This window comes from Acinonyx jubatus, chromosome C1, assembly GCF_027475565.1.
Source record: "Acinonyx jubatus isolate Ajub_Pintada_27869175 chromosome C1, VMU_Ajub_asm_v1.0, whole genome shotgun sequence".
Classification (NCBI taxonomy): Eukaryota; Metazoa; Chordata; class Mammalia; order Carnivora; family Felidae; genus Acinonyx; species Acinonyx jubatus.
The window spans coordinates 4,446,997-4,465,022 of NC_069381.1; the positions used below are offsets into that span (position 1 = coordinate 4,446,997).

The 18,026-nt window shown below is 46.7% G+C and overlaps 1 protein-coding gene across 18 annotated transcripts in view; it reads left to right on the top strand.

The window, feature by feature from the left end:
- The first annotated feature begins 9,579 nt into the window (after positions 1–9,579).
- CAMTA1 (calmodulin binding transcription activator 1) overlaps positions 9,580–18,026 on the top strand; it is an 853,369-nt gene continuing 844,922 nt past the window's right edge. For 17 of the 18 annotated variants that reach the window (XM_053206405.1, XM_053206447.1, XM_053206438.1 and 14 more), the window contains exon 1: positions 9,580–9,723. In XM_053206405.1, coding sequence (XP_053062380.1) covers positions 9,699–9,723 — 25 coding nt within the window. In that variant the 5' untranslated portion in view covers positions 9,580–9,698. The remainder of the gene's footprint in view (positions 9,724–18,026) is intronic. The other variant, XM_053206435.1, reaches the window with a different exon arrangement.

Genomic DNA, 18,026 nt, shown 5'->3' on the forward strand with positions numbered 1-18,026 from the left:
CTGTGAGCACAGAGCCCAATGCAGGACTTGAACCCACGGGAGATAACGACCTGAGCCGAAGTCAGGACGCCCAACAGACTGAGCCACCCAGGTGCCCCAGAGTGATTTTTTAAAAAACACCACTGAAGTATACTCCCAGCTCAGTACCCTCCATAGACTTTCTAGGACCCTCGGAATAAAGTCCAAACCTTTTACCATGGATTCAAAGTCCTGTGGGATCTGGCCTCAGATTCCTCTTTGGATTCAAGTCCTGCACTCTTCCCGAATGGCCTCATTGCAGTCTCTGTGACACACCAGGCGTGCATTTGCCACGGGGCTTTTGCACCTTCGGTTTCTTCTGCTTGGGATGTTCTTCTACCTGGTAACTGCATGGCTCACTCTTGCTTTCTTCAGGGACATCGCCCTATCTAAAACAGCACCCTCTTGTCCTACTTCATTTTTCTGTAAGCATCTATCATTCTCTAACCTTTGATCATGTATTTGCTTATCATCTGTCTTTCCTCCCTCGGTGCCAGCTCCACGAAGGCAGGGATTTTGTCTGTTTTGTTCACTGCTGTATCCCCACACCTAGAATCAGTAGCTGGTATATCGTAGGCACCCAATAAATATTTGTTGGGTAGATGCACATGGTAAGAAAGACTTAAACCATATCAAATGAAGAGTAAGCCGTATTTCTTTTTTCTGTTTTACTCTCAAAGGAAAATTTAGGTAGTATTTAGGTTTCTTGTTATCCTTCCAGAAATGTTTTCTGTACATGCTAGAATATGTGCAATATTCTATGTACAATAGATGTTATGATTGTGTAGTATGAGAGCAGTATACATCATGCCCTGTGTCTTGCTTTGTTCCAATTCAACAGCTAAGCTGGAGAAACTTACATGGCAGTACCCTTTATTTATTTATTTATTTATTTATTTATTTATTTATTTAGAGCATGAGCACAAGCTGGGGAGAGGGGCAGAGGGAGACAGAGAAGAGAGACAGAGAGAATTCCAAGCAGGCTCCACGCTCAGCATGGCATCCCCCACGGGGCTCGATCCCGCGAAACTGGGATCATGATCTGATACAAAATCAAGAGTGGGACGTCCAACTGACTGAGCCACTTGTACACTGCTACCCCCATCTTTTTAATGGCTGCATAATATCCCACAGCTTAATACTTAAAGAAAAAGAAATTGCTGACTTCATTCGAAAAATGGAGAAGTTCATGACAGTTAAATGCCTGTGAGTCCATGCTGTGCTTATGGGCTCTGGTAGATGGCAGCAGGCTGATTTTTCTTGGGTGCGCCTCAATGCCCATCAGAGACAACAGTACTGATAGGTAATCAGCAGCTTTCTCCTTCAGGTGTTTTGACAGGTCACTTTATTTTCAACAACTAATTAAAGTTTCCTTGGAAGACTGAAAGGCAAAATAAATTACAATGGAAAGTGTTGAGGCAAATAAGAAAACAAACAAAACCTAGGAACCTTCCAGATACTCTCACCAGCCTTCAGTGGTGGCCAGAGGGTGATGAGCAGCCCTACTGTCTCTATTCGCCTCCTGGAACCATACAAATAGACAATGAATGTGTAAGTGGGGGTTGCAGGGCAGATACTAAGTACTTTTGCCCCTCCCTCCAATTAGACTGCTGCCCACAAGTCCTTGCTCTACAGAGAGTCTGGGGGCCCTACTGGTATCTCGCTGGGGTCCAGAAAGCAGAGGTAGCTTCCTGGTCTCCTAAGTCTGTTAGCTTCTGAAGTCGTTAAGTTCTTTGCCTATGTACCCTTCTGAACCAGCAAAGCCGGTCTCTTTAACCATTTCCCTCTTTAAAAAAAAGTAGCCATTTCTTTGATCTTGAGTTCAAATTCAATAACAATGGATTAGGCTGTAATACCAGAAAGCTCAAGAAGGAGGGAAGAGACTTTAGTTTTAATGAATGAATGAATGAATGTAGAAGATTTTATTTTTTACTTAAAAAAATTTTTTAATGTTTATTTTTGAGGCGGGGAAGGGGCAGAGAGAGAGGGAGACACAGAATCCGAAGCAGGCTCCAGCTGTCAGCACAGAGCCTGACTCGGGGCTCAAATTCATGAACCGTGAGATCATGACCTGAGCCGAAGTCAGATACTTAACCGACTGAACCACCCAGGCACCCCTAAAAGATTTTATTTTTAAATTTTTTTTCAACGTTTATTTATTTTTTTTGGGACAGAGAGAGACAGAGCATGAACGGGGAGGGGCAGAGAGAGAGGGAGACACAGAATCGGAAACACGCTCCAGGCTCTGAGACATCAGCCCAGAGCCTGACGCGGGGCTCGAACTCACGGACCGCAAGATCGTGACCTGGCTGAAGTCGGACGCTTAACCGACTGCGCCACCCAGGCGCCCCTTAAGTAATGTCTACACCCAACGTGGGGCTCGAACGTACAGCTGCAAGATCGAGTCACATGCTCCACCAACTGAGCCAGACAGGTGCCCCAAGACTCTAGTTTTAAAGGGAAAGTCCAGAAAAAACTGGATTGATTTTTTAAGTAGGGCATGACGATGACAGACATCCTGTCAAAGGCACTTAGCTGTTAAGTCCAAGGAGGGTCCGTGGAGAGCGGGTGCACTCAGGCCTGTTTTATGCAATAGCTGGGTGATGTGGAAAGGTCCCCCCCACCCCCGCCAACTTTTATTTAAATTTTAGTTAGTTGTGGGAAGGTTTTGCAATTAAAGCTGTCGTTTAGATAACATCTCTTGGAACCACTATCACAAGGATAATGTTCTATTCTGGGTTCTAATACTAAAAGGAAAACAAACCCACCAGAAGTGGTGTGGTTGATCCTTAGCCTTAGACATCCGGTCCCTGCTGACTTGGCTGTACTTAGTAAAGGAAATAAAAAGAAAATGTTCAAAATTTCAACAGATTCTTTGTCCACAGAGCAGGACTCTTATGTTCAAATTACATTTCAAATGAGCTGAAATTTAGCCTTACTAGGCCTAAAGAGCTCATTATGTGTGGACTGACAAGCCTGTACTTTGCTCACCGAGAGCAGACTTTTCCAGATGACAACGGCTGACATTCTGTGCGTGGAGGCAGGCAGGTTGTAGAAAGGAGGAAAGATGGGGGTTTGCAGGATTGGAAAAACAGGATATCTAGGGAAAAAGGTTTGTTCTGCTAAAGCTCACAAGTTTTCATTATGTTTTGTCTTAAAAAGGCAAGGGGGTACGGGATCTCTTGTATTTTTTCTTACAACTGCTTGCAAAGCTGTAGTGATCTCAAAATAAAAAAAAAATAATTAAAGAGAAAGCAAGGGGAGAAACTTTTTTGGAAGTAGAACTTTAGGACAGTATTACTTTGAACAATGTAGCCCTTCCAAAGCTAAGGAGTCATGGGTAGAAGAACTCAGCTCTTCCTTGTCCTGGGTTGGGAAAGAGTGAGCAGGAGTCTTTAAGCCTCTGAAGTGGGTTCAGTATATGCTTTCCTGTGTCAAATCCAGTAACTTCCAGTTTAAGGAAGCAAGTCCTGGCACTCTTTTTTTTTTTTTTAAATTTATTTATTATTATTTCTTTTGAATTTACACCCAAGTTAGTTAGATATAGTGCAATAATAATTTCAGGAGTAGAATCCAGTGATTCATTCCCTACATAGAACACCCAGTGTTCATCCCAAGAAGTGTCTTCCCTAATGCTCCTTGCCCATTTAGCCCATCCTCCCTCCCACAACCCCTCCAGCAGGCCTCAGTTTGTTCACTATATTTGTCTTTTATGGTTTGTTCCCTTCCCTGGTGTTATATTTTTTGCTTCCCTTCCCTTAGGTTCATCTGTTTTGTGTCTTACATTCCACATATGAGTGAAGTCATGTATTTGTCTTTGACTAATTTTGCTTAGCATAATACATTCTAGTTCTATCCACATTGTTGCAAATGGCAAAATTTCATTCTTTTTGATTGCTGAGTAATACTCCATTGTGTGTGTGTGTATACATACACACACACACACACACACACACACACACACACACACACATATATACATACATACCATAACTGCTTTGCCCATTCATCTGTCAATGGACATTTGGGCTCTTTCCATACATTGCCTATTGTTGATAGTGCTGCTATAAACATTGGGGTGCATGTGACCCTTCAAAACAGCACACCTGTATCCTTTAGATAAATAACAGTAGTGCAATTGCTGGGTCGTAGGGTAGTTCTATTTTTAATTTTTTGAGGAACCTCCATATTGGTTTTTTTTTTTAATTTTTTTTTTTAATGTTTGTTTTTGAGACAGAGAGAGACAGAGCATGAACGGGGGAGGGGCAAAGAGAGAGGGAGACACAGAATTAGAAGCAGGCTCCAGGCTCTGAGCCATCAGCCCAGAGCCCGACGCGGGGCTCGAACTCACAGACCACGAGATCGTGACCTGAGTTGAAGTCGGAGGCCCAACCGACTGAGCCACCCAGGCGCCCCCCTCCATATTGTTTTTCAGAGTGGTTGCACCAGTTTGCATTCCCACCAGCGGTGCAAAAGAGATCCTCTTTCTCCACATCCTCGCCAACATCTGTTGTTGCCTTAGTTGTTAATTTTAGCCATTCTGACTGGTGTGAGGTGGTATCTCATTGTGGTTTTGATTGGTCTTTCTGTGATGAATAGTGATATTGAGCATCTTTTCATGTGTCCGTTAGCCACTTGAATGTCTTCTTCCGGAAAAGAGTCTATTCATGTCTTTTGCCCATTTCTTCACTGTATGATTTTTTGGGTGTTGAGTTTGATAAGTTCTTTATAGATTTTGGATACTAATCCTTTATCTGATATGTGCTTTGAAAATATCTTCTCCCATTCTGTTGGTTGCCTTTTAGTTTTGCTGATTGTTTCCTTCACCGTGTGGAAGCTTTTAATTTTGATGAGGTCCCAGTAGTTCATTTTTGCTTTTGTTTCCCTTGCCTCTGGAGACGTGTTGAGTAAGAAGTTGCTGTGGCCGAGGTCAAAGAGGTTTTTGCCTGCTTTCTCCTCTAGGATTTTGATGGCTTCCTGTCTTACATTTAGGTGTTTCATCCATTTTGAGTTTATTTTTATGCATGGTGTAAGAAAGTGGTCCAGTTTCAATCTTCTGCATGTCTCTGTCCAGCACCATTTGCTGAGGAGACTGTCTTTATTTCATTGGCTATTCGTCTCCTGCTTTGTTAAAGATTAGTTGGCCATATGTTTGTGGGTCCATTTCTGGGTTCTCTATTCAATTCCACTGATCTAAGTGTCTGTTTTTGTGCCAGTACCATACTGTCTTGATGATTATTACAACTTTGTAATACACCCTGAAGTCTGGAATTGTGATGCCTCCAGCTTTGGTTTTCTTTTTCAAGATTTCTTTGGCTATTCGGGGTCTTTTCTGGTTCCATACAAGTTTTAGGATTGTTTGTTGTGGCTCTATGAAGACTCCTGGTGTTATTTTGATAGGGATTGCATTGAATATGTAGATTGCTTTGGGTATGTTGACATTTTGACAATATTTGTTCTTCCTATCCATGAGCATGGAATATTTTTCCCTTTTTTAGTGTCTTCTTCAATTTCTTTCATAAGCTTTCTATAGTTTTCAGTGTATAGATTTTCCTCCTCTTTGGTTGGGTTTATTCCTAGGTATTTTATGGTTTTTGGTGCAATTGTAAATGGGATCGATTCCTTGATTTCTCTTTCTGCTGCTTCATTATTGGTGTATAGAAATGCAACCAATTTCTGTGCATTGATTTTATATCCTGAGACTTTGATGAATTTATGGATCTGTTCTAGCAGCTTTTCGGTGGACTCTTTTGGGTTTTCCATATAGAGTATCATGTTGTCTGCAAAGAGTGAAAGTTTGACTTCCTGCTTGCCAATTTGGATGTCGTTTATTTCTTTTTGTCGTCTGATTCCTGAGGCTAGGACTTCCAATACTATGTTCAAGTCCTGGCAGTCTTATCTTCATCACCTGTCATGATACACAATCACTGTAATTATGCTGACCAGGAAAGAACACTCTTTTAGAATGATTTTTGAGATGAGAAAGCGATCATTTAATATTCCCCTTATTTACCTATGTTCATCTGTTCCTGGACAGTAGAATTCTTTCCTTGAAGAACATTGGGGCCAAAATGGGCAAGGATTCATAGGGTAGGGTGTCCAGCATCTCTCCCGACTCCTCTCCTTTATAAATGGGCTCATTTAGCCACTTTCTAAATGGCTTCCCGGACTGGAAATGCCCACCTCTTGGTAACCTCTCAAGCAAAGACAAACACCAGCTGTTATGGACTGAATATTTTTGTCCCTCCCCACCCCCCAGTTTGTATGTTGGAGCCTGCCAGTCATGTGATGGTATTAAGATGTGGGGCTATGGGGAGATGATGAGGATTGGATGAAGCTATGAAGGTGGGGCCCCATGATGGCATTAGTGCCCTTTTAAGAGTCATGAGGGGACTTGCTTCCCCTCTCTGGTTTCCACAGTGGGAGGAGGCACCCTGATCTCAGACCTCTAATCTGTGGGAAATCAGTTTCAGTTGTTACAAGCCACTGTTCCTGGTCCCTTGTTACAGCAGCCTGAACTCACCTAGACAACAGCACAGCCAACCAGCCACAGCCTACCCCCAACATCTCATCCTCTGGGCCAGCCGTTCTCAAACCCATTGATCTCGGATCTCTTTACACTCTGAAAAATTATTAAGGACCCCAAAGAGCTTTTTGTTTGTGATACGTTTATCACGTATATACTCTACAGCAATTTAAAAGAAATTTATGAGCTCATTAAAAAAAAAAACGATTACATGTTAACATACATATTTTTTAGTAACTAAGTTTTCCAAAATGAAAAAGTTAGTGATAAGAGCAGCATTGTTTTATGGTTCTGCAAATCTCTTTAATATGTCACTTAATAAGAGACAACTAGATTCTCCTAGCTGCTTCTGCCCTCAGTCTGTTTTGACGTCATGTATTATGTGACTTCTGGAAAACACCGTACATGCGTAAGAGACTGACGTAGTATTGTTAGGAAGACAGTTTTGACCTTATCGACCCACAGAAAGAGTCCCGAGGATCCCCTCACTTCCCCAGGTTTCCAGGTTGCACTTTGAAAACTGCCATTTCTGCCCGAGTCTAAGAAGCTTCCCCACAGGTGCTTTCTGCTATGACAGCCTTGCTTATTTCAAGTTCTGGTGACATTCATGACCTCCGTGTCGTCCCCACTGCAGCTTGACTTGTGACCTGTTGTTTGTGTTTGTTAGCCCCTGCTAGGCTGCGAGACCTGTGGAGGGAGACACTCAACTTTATTCACCTTTACATCCTCAGAACCTAACAGTGTCTGGCCTCCATTAGGCACTGGATAAAATCCTGTTTTAATTTCAATACATGTTTCAATTATAAAAGCTGTATAGTTAGGACCATGTTATAGATAACAGAGACAATTAAAAAACAACCCCATTCCTCGTCACCTGAATGTTATTTCTTTAGTGTATTTTGTATTAACCTTTAACAAAATCCAGTTTTGTTTTTTTAACTAGAAACACATCATATGATAAATGAACAGTTTCCCCCTCACCTAGCAATGGGTAAGCTATTCTGAGGTCTGTGACTACCATAATGCTCCGTTGTGTGGATATAAAACAATGTACTTACTAAATACTCAACGTTATTAGCATGTTTAGGATGCTTCCAAGTTTTTGTTGTAATATATACAGTGGTCCTATGAAGAATACCTTCACACATATAGCTTTTTTGGCATTTAGTGTTATTTCCTTAGAATAGATTCCCAGAAGTAAGATTACTGGGTCAACAGATGCAGACGTTTTTTATGGCTTTTAATACGTACAGTAAAATTGCTTTTCAAAAGGGTTATACTAATTTTCAATGCCACCAGCACTTTTAAGGACGTTTCACTACTCAAATTGTCAACATAGGTACTATTAAGAATGACGATCGATAAAATATTGCACCCTAGTTGTTAAATTTTTGCATTTTTTTTGAGGTTCATAAAATTAAGGTTTGTTGAAGAACGAGTGTCTAATACAAAGCATTCTTTTGGGACATCTTTATTCCTGGCAAACTTAAATTTTTACTTGTGAACACCACAAGAACGCATGTTAGGCTTGGCACAGAATTCACTTTGGCAGTCAAATCCGAACGTCAAAATTCTCGATCGAGGACCTTTCGCTGATTCTGCTAGTCGTCTTCAACGGTAGGAAGGGGAAAAAAACCTAACATCTGAGGAATGAAATGTTCCCACTGCAAGCCACGCAAGATCCACACAGAGGGGTTGGAGCTCTGCTTTCCATTCAACTTTTCTTCCTTTTTCTCTTAAACTTGGAGGGCTCAGCCCTTTCTTTGTTTCCGGTATCACCTGCCCACGTGCGCGAGTGCCGATTTCCCTGGGAGGGGGCACTCCGGACCCCGCCACCCCCGGTGGCGCCGGTCCCCCGCGTGCGCACAGCCCTCCGGAGCGGCCGCGGCGGCGCGCGTGTCCCCCGCGGGGTGCTCCTGACCTGTTTCCAGGCTGGCCTCCCACCCCGCACGCAGCGCGGGCGCTGGAACATTCGCTGCTAAGAACCACGACCCTGCACCCAGGACCGAAGGAAACTTGGCCTGCCTCGCCCTCCGGGCGGGCGCGCCGCGGCGTAGCGCTCCTCCAAGGTTTCCTTCGGCGGCCTCATCCTGGGACAGGCAGTTATGAGTCATCGGCTCTGTGGGTCACATGGCCAACGTGACCAAAATAAAGTTTCAGTATTTTAAGCCGCCAGAAAGGGGGACAACGGAGCGCACCGGGGGTGGGGAACGGAAGGCGGGCACCGGCGGGCACGGGCGGACCGGGCACCCGCGCCAGGGGCCGCGGCTGCGCGGGCGCCCGGGCGTGGGGGGGGGGGGGGAGGGGCGGAGCGCCGGGGGGGGAGGGGAAGGGGCGGGGTTTGGCGGGAGGCGCGCCCCTCCCCCACGGCCGGCAGCGACGCCCGGGCTCCCGGGCCGACCGGGCTCCGGAGCGCGGCGCCCGGCCGACCCCGGCCCCGAGGCCCCGGGCCGCGGTGTCCCCCGGCAGCGGCAGGCCGCGGGATTCCGGAGATCCCGCCGCGTCCTCCACTGCCACCGGGACCCCACGCGCCGGCAGCGGCTTCCCCGGGAACGTCCTTCAGCCCCGGGAGCACGCGGGAAAAGCCCCAGCGCGCCAATGAGAAAGCGCCTTCCTCCTGACGGTCACGCTCGGGGGCGGGGCTTCCCTTCGCCGCTCCCGAGTTCCGGGAACCCCCTTTGATTGGTCTGGACGGCCTGGGAAACACTGTAGTAACGCCCAATCAAAGCGCCACGTCTCGGCCTCGAGGAAATATTCGGTGTCGGCCGGGTCCTGACTGGGCAGTTCTTTCCGACTCTGGCCACTGGGAAGCTTTGTTTAGGTCCGGAAGGCGGGCTTTCCTGGGAGTGGGTGGGGAGGGGGCGTTGATTCTTGACCAATCCTTTCATTCCGTTGGGTGGTGACCAGCCAATGGGCCGGGCGGATAGGACGCTCCTCCCGGAGAGTAGTGAGACCCCTGGTGCGGGGCGATTGGTGGCGGGCAGTATGAGTGGCAGCCGCGCGGCCCAACGGGCGCAGTGCGTGGGCCGCGGGGCGGGGCCAGGGCGGGTGCGCGGCGGCGGCGGGGTGGCTGGGCCGGCGGCGGCGGCGGTACGAGGCGCGCGCTCGGGGTCCCGGTCGCGAGGAGGAGGAGGATGTGGCGCGCGGAGGGGAAATGGCTGCCGAAAACAAGCCGGAAGGTAAGAGCCGGCGCGTGAGGGGCCGGGGGCGGCGCGGCGGGCGGCGGGACCCGGCCCCGCCGGACATCCCGGGCATCGGCGGCGCCGGGCGGGAGCGCGGGGGCGCGGCGGCGGCGGGCGGGCGGGCGCCCCGGGCCGGGGAGGGGGCGGCGGGTGGGGGGGCGGAGCGCGGCCGGGTCCTGAGGTGACTCGCCGGGCGGCGGAGCGCGGCGCCGCACACCCCCACCCGGGGGCGGGCTGGGGCCGGAGGGGCGGGGGGCCGGCGGGCGGGGGCCGGGCCCAGCGAGGAGGAGGAGCCGGCGGAGGGAGGGCCGGCGCCTCCCCCACCCGGACCGGGCATCCCCGCCGCTCCCGGGCCCGCGGCGCGGCCCCCCGCCCCCCGCGCCGGGCCCGGTGGGGGCCACGGGGCGGAAAGTTTATCCGCCTCGGGCCCCCTCCGGCCCCGCGCCCCGCTGCCCCGGGCCGGTCCCTGTCGGGGGCACGGTCGGCGCTCAGCCCCGCCGCCCCTGGCTCTCGGGCGGCAGGGCCAGGCGGACTCCGTCCAGCATCACCCTCGAGCCCCGTGGGCGCCTCCCAGAGCCGGCGGGGGTCCCCGTGCTTCTCCCCGCCAGGGGGACCCCCTCCTGCTGAGCGTCCCCGGGCCGTAGGGCCTCGTGTGACCCCTCCCCCTTCCCTTCCTGGGAAGGGGGCCTGCGCAGCATCCCCGCCCCTAGCAGTCGTTCCCATCCTACTCCTGCCCTTGCACCCCTCGCAGCCAGGAGGGTGGGGTCTCCGTTTCTATGGCAAGTGAGGATCTCCATACTCCTTGCCCTTTACCTTCTGTGACCCTGATCCTTCTTTGGCAGAGGGGTCTGTCTCAACCTCTCATCTTCTCTGGAAGCTTTTGGGGCCTCTGCACACCGTCTAGTGACCCTTTTGCCAGGACAAGGGGACTCGGGCTCCCCATGTTCTTCTTCCCTCCTCACCCAGTGGGTAGTGGGGGCCTGTGCAGCTCTGAAGTCATTTCTAAATAGGAAAGCAGATACTTCTTACAGATTATGCATACTCTCTGCTCACTTTCCTGGGTTAGGGTGAGCTCATTTCCTGAATACCCTTTGAGTTGCCCTCTTTTTCTTAGGGGAGAAACTGGACGTTCCAGAGCTCCTTTCCCCATTTGGCTGTCTCCCCTAGCGTGTTCTCTCTCCTCAGAGTTTCTTGTGTGGGTGTTGGTGGGGGCCCGGGATCAGATGTAGGGCAGGGCTTCCATTGTGCCTGGTACCTGAGTAAGAAGGGGTCACGGTGATTACTCCTCTGTGTCTGAGCAGAACCAGGTCTGTTTTTGCTTCCGGCCTACTCTTGCCTCCTAGGCGGGGGCAGCGCTCACCAGTTGACACCACCCCACCCGCAACATGGTCACGTGCCCTTGTTTTTTGGTGGTCCCATTACTGTCTTCTGTGCAGTAAGAACCTGACTTTGTGCATTCTACGTTCAAGAGTTTTTGAACCTTCCCTGGAAATAAACTTCCCATTTCTTTTTTAGGAGAGCCCATATCCTTGCGGCTTCGGTTTCCCCGTCAGCCATATTTAGTGAGCCTGTTACCTTGACTTTTTCTGATTTTTCTTAAATTGTATTCATGTTGGCTGGGTAAGAAGAAGCCATATGCCTTTCCATCTAGAAAAGGGAGTGTAGACACTCATGTCGCCCACGTGCCATTCGGGAAGGGGGGGTTGCTAGTGTGCTTCTTGTTGTACTAGAACCTTCCTTTGGCCTCGTGTTGTCTCTCATGGGATCTGAACATTTTTTTCTTTTTTTTTTTTTTTTTTTTTGATCTTGTAGCTTTCAGGTGAAGGGGAAATTTGGATGCTTTCTATTTTTTTACTGCTCTGGTTCTCTTTTGGCGAAAAACATGATGCCATGCATTTGTTTATACGTACACACGTGTAGGTATGCATTCAGACAAAGTCACATCTGCTACGTGTACGCGGTAAGTTGGAAGGGTTAGATGGCTAGCTGTGCGTTCTGCGTGTAGGTGGGGACCTTGATATGTACAGATAGGGACATACGTTACTGTTGTCGGTAACTCTCTAACCTTAGAGGAATCAGAAAACTTACTGATAAATGGCCAGTTCTTACCACTCTTTCGTCTGTCATTTGTACTGTATGGAGTAAGCAGAATGGCATCCTGAGCGTTCACCAAGTCTCCCGAGTGCATGAAGTGTAGAGTGCTTGCTGATGCACACCAAAACTTAGGCATTCTGAATTTAGGGGTAGTATCCTCTGCCTGATTCTTCGTAGGGTGAAAGGTTCTCATCTTGATCTCTTCACTGCTGTGTAGGGGAAAGAGATTTCGTGTATTTGGGGCATTGAGAGGAGGGGGTGAGAATATGTGTTTCTGTGACAGAACTAGGAATGAGCAGCCGTAAATATGTCGCTGTTTTATTTTGGCCATTTAAATAATTGAGAGAGGTTGTGCACATTAGGAAAAGGTACCTTTGGGAAGGCCCGTGACACTTCATCATCGGGTGGGAGGGACTGTTGTCCATGTTTGTCCTGAGTATCACAGTCTGCCCATTTGGCTCTGGGGCAGGGCGATGGTGGAGCCGCCTCTGGGGCCCCCAGTCCCTTCCCTCCCTGAGCTGGGAATGGCTGCTGGCTGCTGTCACTCAGCAGCAAAGTCTCACTTTTTGACAGGCTTAGTGTGGAGCCTGATCCTCCCCAACAAGCTCTGTCAGACTCTGAGCATTTGGACCTTTAAGCGTTTTTCTCGCAAGGACGCTCTCCCTTCCCGGGTTACTGAGGAAGGAGGCAAGGTGATCTGGAAGATTGGGCCAGCGCTAGGCTTTGACTTCGAGACTTTGCCCTTCAGCTCACATGGAGTTACCCGGTAGGCACAATACCCGCTGCCCCAGAGTAGCACTTTTTACCTCCATTTCCAGTTTTTTAAAAAAGTTCTCATGCTGTTGTCATTCTGTCTGTATTTATACTCAGCTTGATGGAATTGTGTATTTTTAGGGTGTGGTATTAACGAGCCTTGGAAAGCGAGAGTTGAGTGCCTGCTGTAGATGTTGGGGTGTGCCCAGGAGAGTGAGCGTTCCCATCTCACTTCCAGTGGTGGATCCCTTCCTGTCCTGCCTACCACCGACTGCCTTCCCAGGTCTCCTGCTAATCGGGGTGCTCCGTACTGTGGGCAGTGGAAGGAAATGGTAAGGGTTGGAGGAGCACACTTGAGGTTAGCGTGTAAAGTTGGGCTCTTTGTGTTCAAATGCAGTTGTGCTCTGTGTCGCTCGTCCCCTTAGATGATGGGAAGTCCACTTTTCCCTTACTCTGCCAGTGGACAGTGTTCTCTTGCAGCTAGTCAGGCTAGATGGGTTCCCTGAAGGACTTTTCTTTCTCACATCTTCTTGTTAGAACATCCCTCTGTCCTCCCCCTCAGCCCTGCCGCCCCAGCTCTTCGGACAAGGTTGGGTGATTCATGGGACATCTGTTCCCTTGTCTTCCTGAAGACTTACCTTGCTGTTAAATGTTGGGTTTCTCTATCTCCTCATTCAGTGGATTTGGAGTGCGGATGCGTGTTTAGCATCCTGTGCTCAAGGTCAGATTGGTTCGGGTTTTCCTTTCCGAAAGAGTAGGGTTGCTCTTGTGTGTTCCTGGAGATGTATTCATACGTCCTGCTTACCTGTGTTTTTCCATCTTGTTAGTTTTAGGCTTTTTCTCTAAAATAGCCAATTCTTTAGTGTCAGGTGGTGTTATTTTAATTCTCTGTTTATGCTGGGTCTCGCCCATGTGCCTGGTGGGATTAGACCTTTTTTCTGATTTTGAGGGAGCCCGTTTTGTAGGTTAACTTTTTTTTTTTTTTTTTTTTTTTAAACTCTTCCTTCATTGCTTTGGGCCATTCTTCATTTCCCATTTCCCTAGGTTCCCTAGGTTCCGGGAAATACTCGTCATGTGCAGTTGTACTTCTTCCTGATTTCCTTTTGGAAAAAGCAACAGAAGGTGATTCTCCTGCTCTCTTTCTTTCTCCTCGTGGTTGTGTCTGTTGCCTCCTTTGTGGGACCTTTGAATTTGTCCTTTGCAGAGGAGTTGTTTTTGCATCCATGTTCCCATCACTGAGTGTGTGCATTCTGGAGACATTCACTGCGCTTCAGGGATCTGTGGGTTATGTGACTGTGCTTGAGACCTTTTAGTATGAATGACATTTCAATGAGTCTTGTGTTTATCTTTTTCTATATTCTTTCAAGGAATTCTTTTCTGGGTTTTCATTGTTTGGATTGTAGTCTTACAGAAATATACTCTGAATAGTGTACTATCCCCCAGAACTCTTACCCGCTCCCTGCAGGAGTGGGGGTGTGGGAGAGGGTGGAGGGCAGCTTTCCCTCAGACTGTATGCAGGGTATGTGTAGAAAAAAGTAAGGTCAGTCTTCTTTTTAAATGGGTAGGCATAACTTTTAGGTCACTTAGATACATGGTTGGTGGGAATGCTTGTTTAACACTTGAACAGCAGCCTACCAGGTATAGTATAGAACGTACTAGGTCTTGTATATTACAGAAAATCAAATGCATCCTTTGTAGAAAGAAGGGGCAGAAAACTAATTTCCTCTTATGACTGACTGGTATCTTTCATGTCCTCAGATGGTAAGAACCGTATGAGATGCTGTTACACTTTTGCTGCCAGAACGTGTTCTATGTAAATTTAATGCTCAATCGTGGTGACCATTCTTAGGCTAGATACCTGGTATAAATTACCACTACTCTTGTTTGTTTCGTGACTTCGAATATTTTATACTTTTTTGAATAGTACTTTTATTTGTGTCTTGTCTTTAAAAAAATTTTTTTTTAATGTTTATTTTTGAGAGAGAGAGAGAGAGAGAGAGAGGGACAGAGCATGAGTGGGGGAGGGGCAGAGAGCGAGGGAGACACAGAATCCGAAGCAGGCTCCAGGTTCTGAGCTGTCAGTACAGAGCCGGACGCGGGGCTCGAACCTACAAGCTGTGAGATCATGACCTGAGCTGAAGTGTGATGCCTAAACCGACTGAGCCACCCAGGTGCCCCTTTTGGGTAAATAATAGTCTCTGATTGTTTTCGGATGTAGGTTTGGTATACAGAATGATGACAGTAATAATAAAGAAGTAACCTGACGTGCACTTTTTTTCCATTCTATATTAAATCAGATTTCCCCTTTACAATGTCTGTAGAAACCAGTTCTGCTGGTATTTCACTCTTAAGAACTCTTGTTTAGGGTTGTTGTGTGTGGTTTGGCAGTGTCCTTTATTCACGTGAATATGTGACTGAAGAATTTTTGAGGTGACAGGTGATGTGTGTTTCCATTATAACAGATCATTTTCTAAAGTGTTCCGTATCTTCTAGAATCACTTATCATGCCAGTTTTTGATGTTCTAGATGACCTAAGGCCTACCTCCCTTTCCTTCCCACGTGAAGAAGTTTCCTTATTGCCCTTGTCATTGTCATAAAGAGGTATTTGCAGATCTACTGTATTTGTAGCCTTTTGGTTTTTAGTTAAGGGGGGCGCCCACCATTCCTCTCATCCTGTAGCGAGAGGCAGTATCCCTTCTGTCTCCCGAGGGACAGAGGGATAAAACGGGCTTCAGGCCACAAGGCTGGGGTGATAGTAGTATTTGTAAGTGGAGACCGAGCCCGGGTGAAACACTGTGTCCTTCTGGCGTCTGGGACTCCTCACGTAGGATTTTGGAAATTTGTTTTTGCTGCATTTAGCCAGCTTCCTTCTGTCTCTTTGGCTTGGTAATGGTAAAATTCTTTGGGCAGAGCCAACAAGTATACTACGTTTGGGACCTTGTTCACAAGGAGGTGGGGTCTTCTCATGTTACTGTCATGCTAGCTATGGTCCTTGGTGTGTTTAGGGGTGAGAGTAGGAAGTGTTCTTGTGCTCTGCTTCTTTGGCCACATAACACGAATAGGGCCGCATGGTCATTCACTCTCTTTTCCAGGGTATAGTGTGTCATCTGTCGTTCTCTTTCTTCTTCTTTTCTTTTTCCTTTTTCTTTTTTGCACCCCAGATCAGGTTCAGGATACAGGTTGACCAGACACTATCCAATCCCCGTATTTTGTGCCGTCCTCGGATGTAGTGCCCTTCTCCTGTGATTAAGATGCGTTGCCATTCTGTCAAACGCGTGCTCGTCTTCCATTCCGTGATATTTGTCCCGTATTGGTAAGGAGAGTGTTTCTCTGTATCTATTGAGAATGGACACCGGTCCCTGATTTTTCATATGGTGGGACACAGTAAAAGGTGGTGTTTTTTTCCCCCCATCAGTATGCTGGCTGTGTATTTCTCAGGTTGCATTGCATCTTTCTGCTTTGAGCGCCATTGCTTGTAGAAGGTCATGGGCCTCCTTGTGTAAAGATTGGTAATGCTTCCTGAGCATTTTTTAGCTCATTACCCTGGACTAAAAAAGAAATATTATGTACCCCACTGCAAAGAGAAGCCAAGTGTCAGCCACATTATTTTCCACTTAAAAAAAAAATTTTTTTTTTTTTAGACGATTGTTTGTTTACTTTCAACTGATGGACGCGTCATAAGATGGAATGACCGGAGGTATTTTTTGAATAGTTCTTCTACATTCACCCCAGTATTTTGCTCCAGTAGAGTTGCATGTTCTCTTATACACGAGTCCTTTCCCCCTTTTTGGAAAAGTGCAGTCACATTTTATTTTATTTTTTTTTTCCGATTTAGCCAAGCCTTTCAAGTCACATAATGTATCCCTGCCTGAGACTTCGCAGAAAGGCTGGGGGAGGATGCGCAGGAGTGGGGCTGTGTTCCTCACTCTGCTGTGTGCAGTGTGGTCTTGTAGTTACCAGGGGACAGAGTAACATACTTTGAAAGAGATGTTTCGATCTGAGTTCTTAATGGTTTTAAACTTCTTACTGCTTGGAGACTAATTGAGTAGCATTACTCTCACCACTAATTTTACTTCTAATGTCATCTGAAGCATCTCCCTCTACCTTCTCTGAAAAGAAAAAAAAAAAGTCCCCAAACAGCAATTACAACAAAACCCCAAAAGCGAACCGTGAAGGCGGGCTCTGACTGTCCCTATTCTGCAGTTCAGTCACCAGTTCGCACGTGTTGCTTAATTGATACTTTTTATGTGTACAGTATTCACTGGGGTGGACATGTGAAAAGCCTTTGGAACACATAGCATTCGGTCATCTAGCGGACCCCGCATCGTGTCTTTTCGTTTTTCCTTCTAGGTTACCACAAGGTAAGATTGTGTATTGAGTTTCTTAAAAACACTTGCAAAGTGGGTTGTTTTTCCTCCTTCATTTCTATCTAACCATTGGAGTGAAAAGTGGGGTTTGCTTCTCATAAGAATAGAAAGTTACTGTGTTCCTACTTTCATGTTCAGCATCTGCGAGAAAACGGGGAGTCAGCTCCCGGTAATGGCAGTGCGACTAGTCAGGACTCAGACTTTCTCTCTGTAGCCTGTACGTTATTGTGGAGGCGATTTATATACTTTAAGCTAAATCTGGTGTCTGTAACACGTGATAAACCAGATGTTTAAGTTTATTTAATCTTTTTTACAGTATGCATTTAACAAGATGTATCTGTGTGTTTTATTAGAATTATACGCAGATACAACCAGAGGTAGTCCTGCAACTAAAAGCAAAGAGAAAAACAAAGCCTTTCTTTCTAGTTTTGAAAAACAGGTGTTATCTGTTTTCCTTCATTGGGCTTGATTGAGATTGCCAGGACGCATTTCTGAAGGTATAGTAATACGATCAAGAATTAATATTTTTGAAATTTAGATTTGGTTTTTAATCCTCGTCTGAAAAGTTATTTCTGAGGATGTACGTGTACGTGCCCCATTGGTTTTCTGGGGCACTTGGATATCGAACCATTTGGAAGCCATAAAAAGAGATTGGTAGGAAGTGTGAAATTATCAAGTAGAAAAAAGATGCAACAGTGAAGAAAATAGCCATTTATTATTGAAGCTAATCTAAAGTGGTGATTGGGAGTGTAAAGTCAGATATTCTGAGGAAGAATGGAATGCTGGTGGGGTTACCACGTTGAAATTGACTCACATAGCTATTGTCTAAAGGACACTCCCCAACATGGAGATGCTTGGAAGATAAAGAAGCCTACGGGATTGATTATTTTAAAATGTTAAGTGTTTCTTCTCTTTTTGAAAAGTAATTGGAATAAAATAACCCTTCTTAGTGAAGAAAATGTAAACTTTAATGGAAGTTCAGAATGAAATATTTAAAAAGTGAACATAAAAGATAAGGATTTTTTATTGCAAATCCACAAGGGGGTAGTGATGTTCTATCAAAGATATTTGTGGTGGAAATGTGAG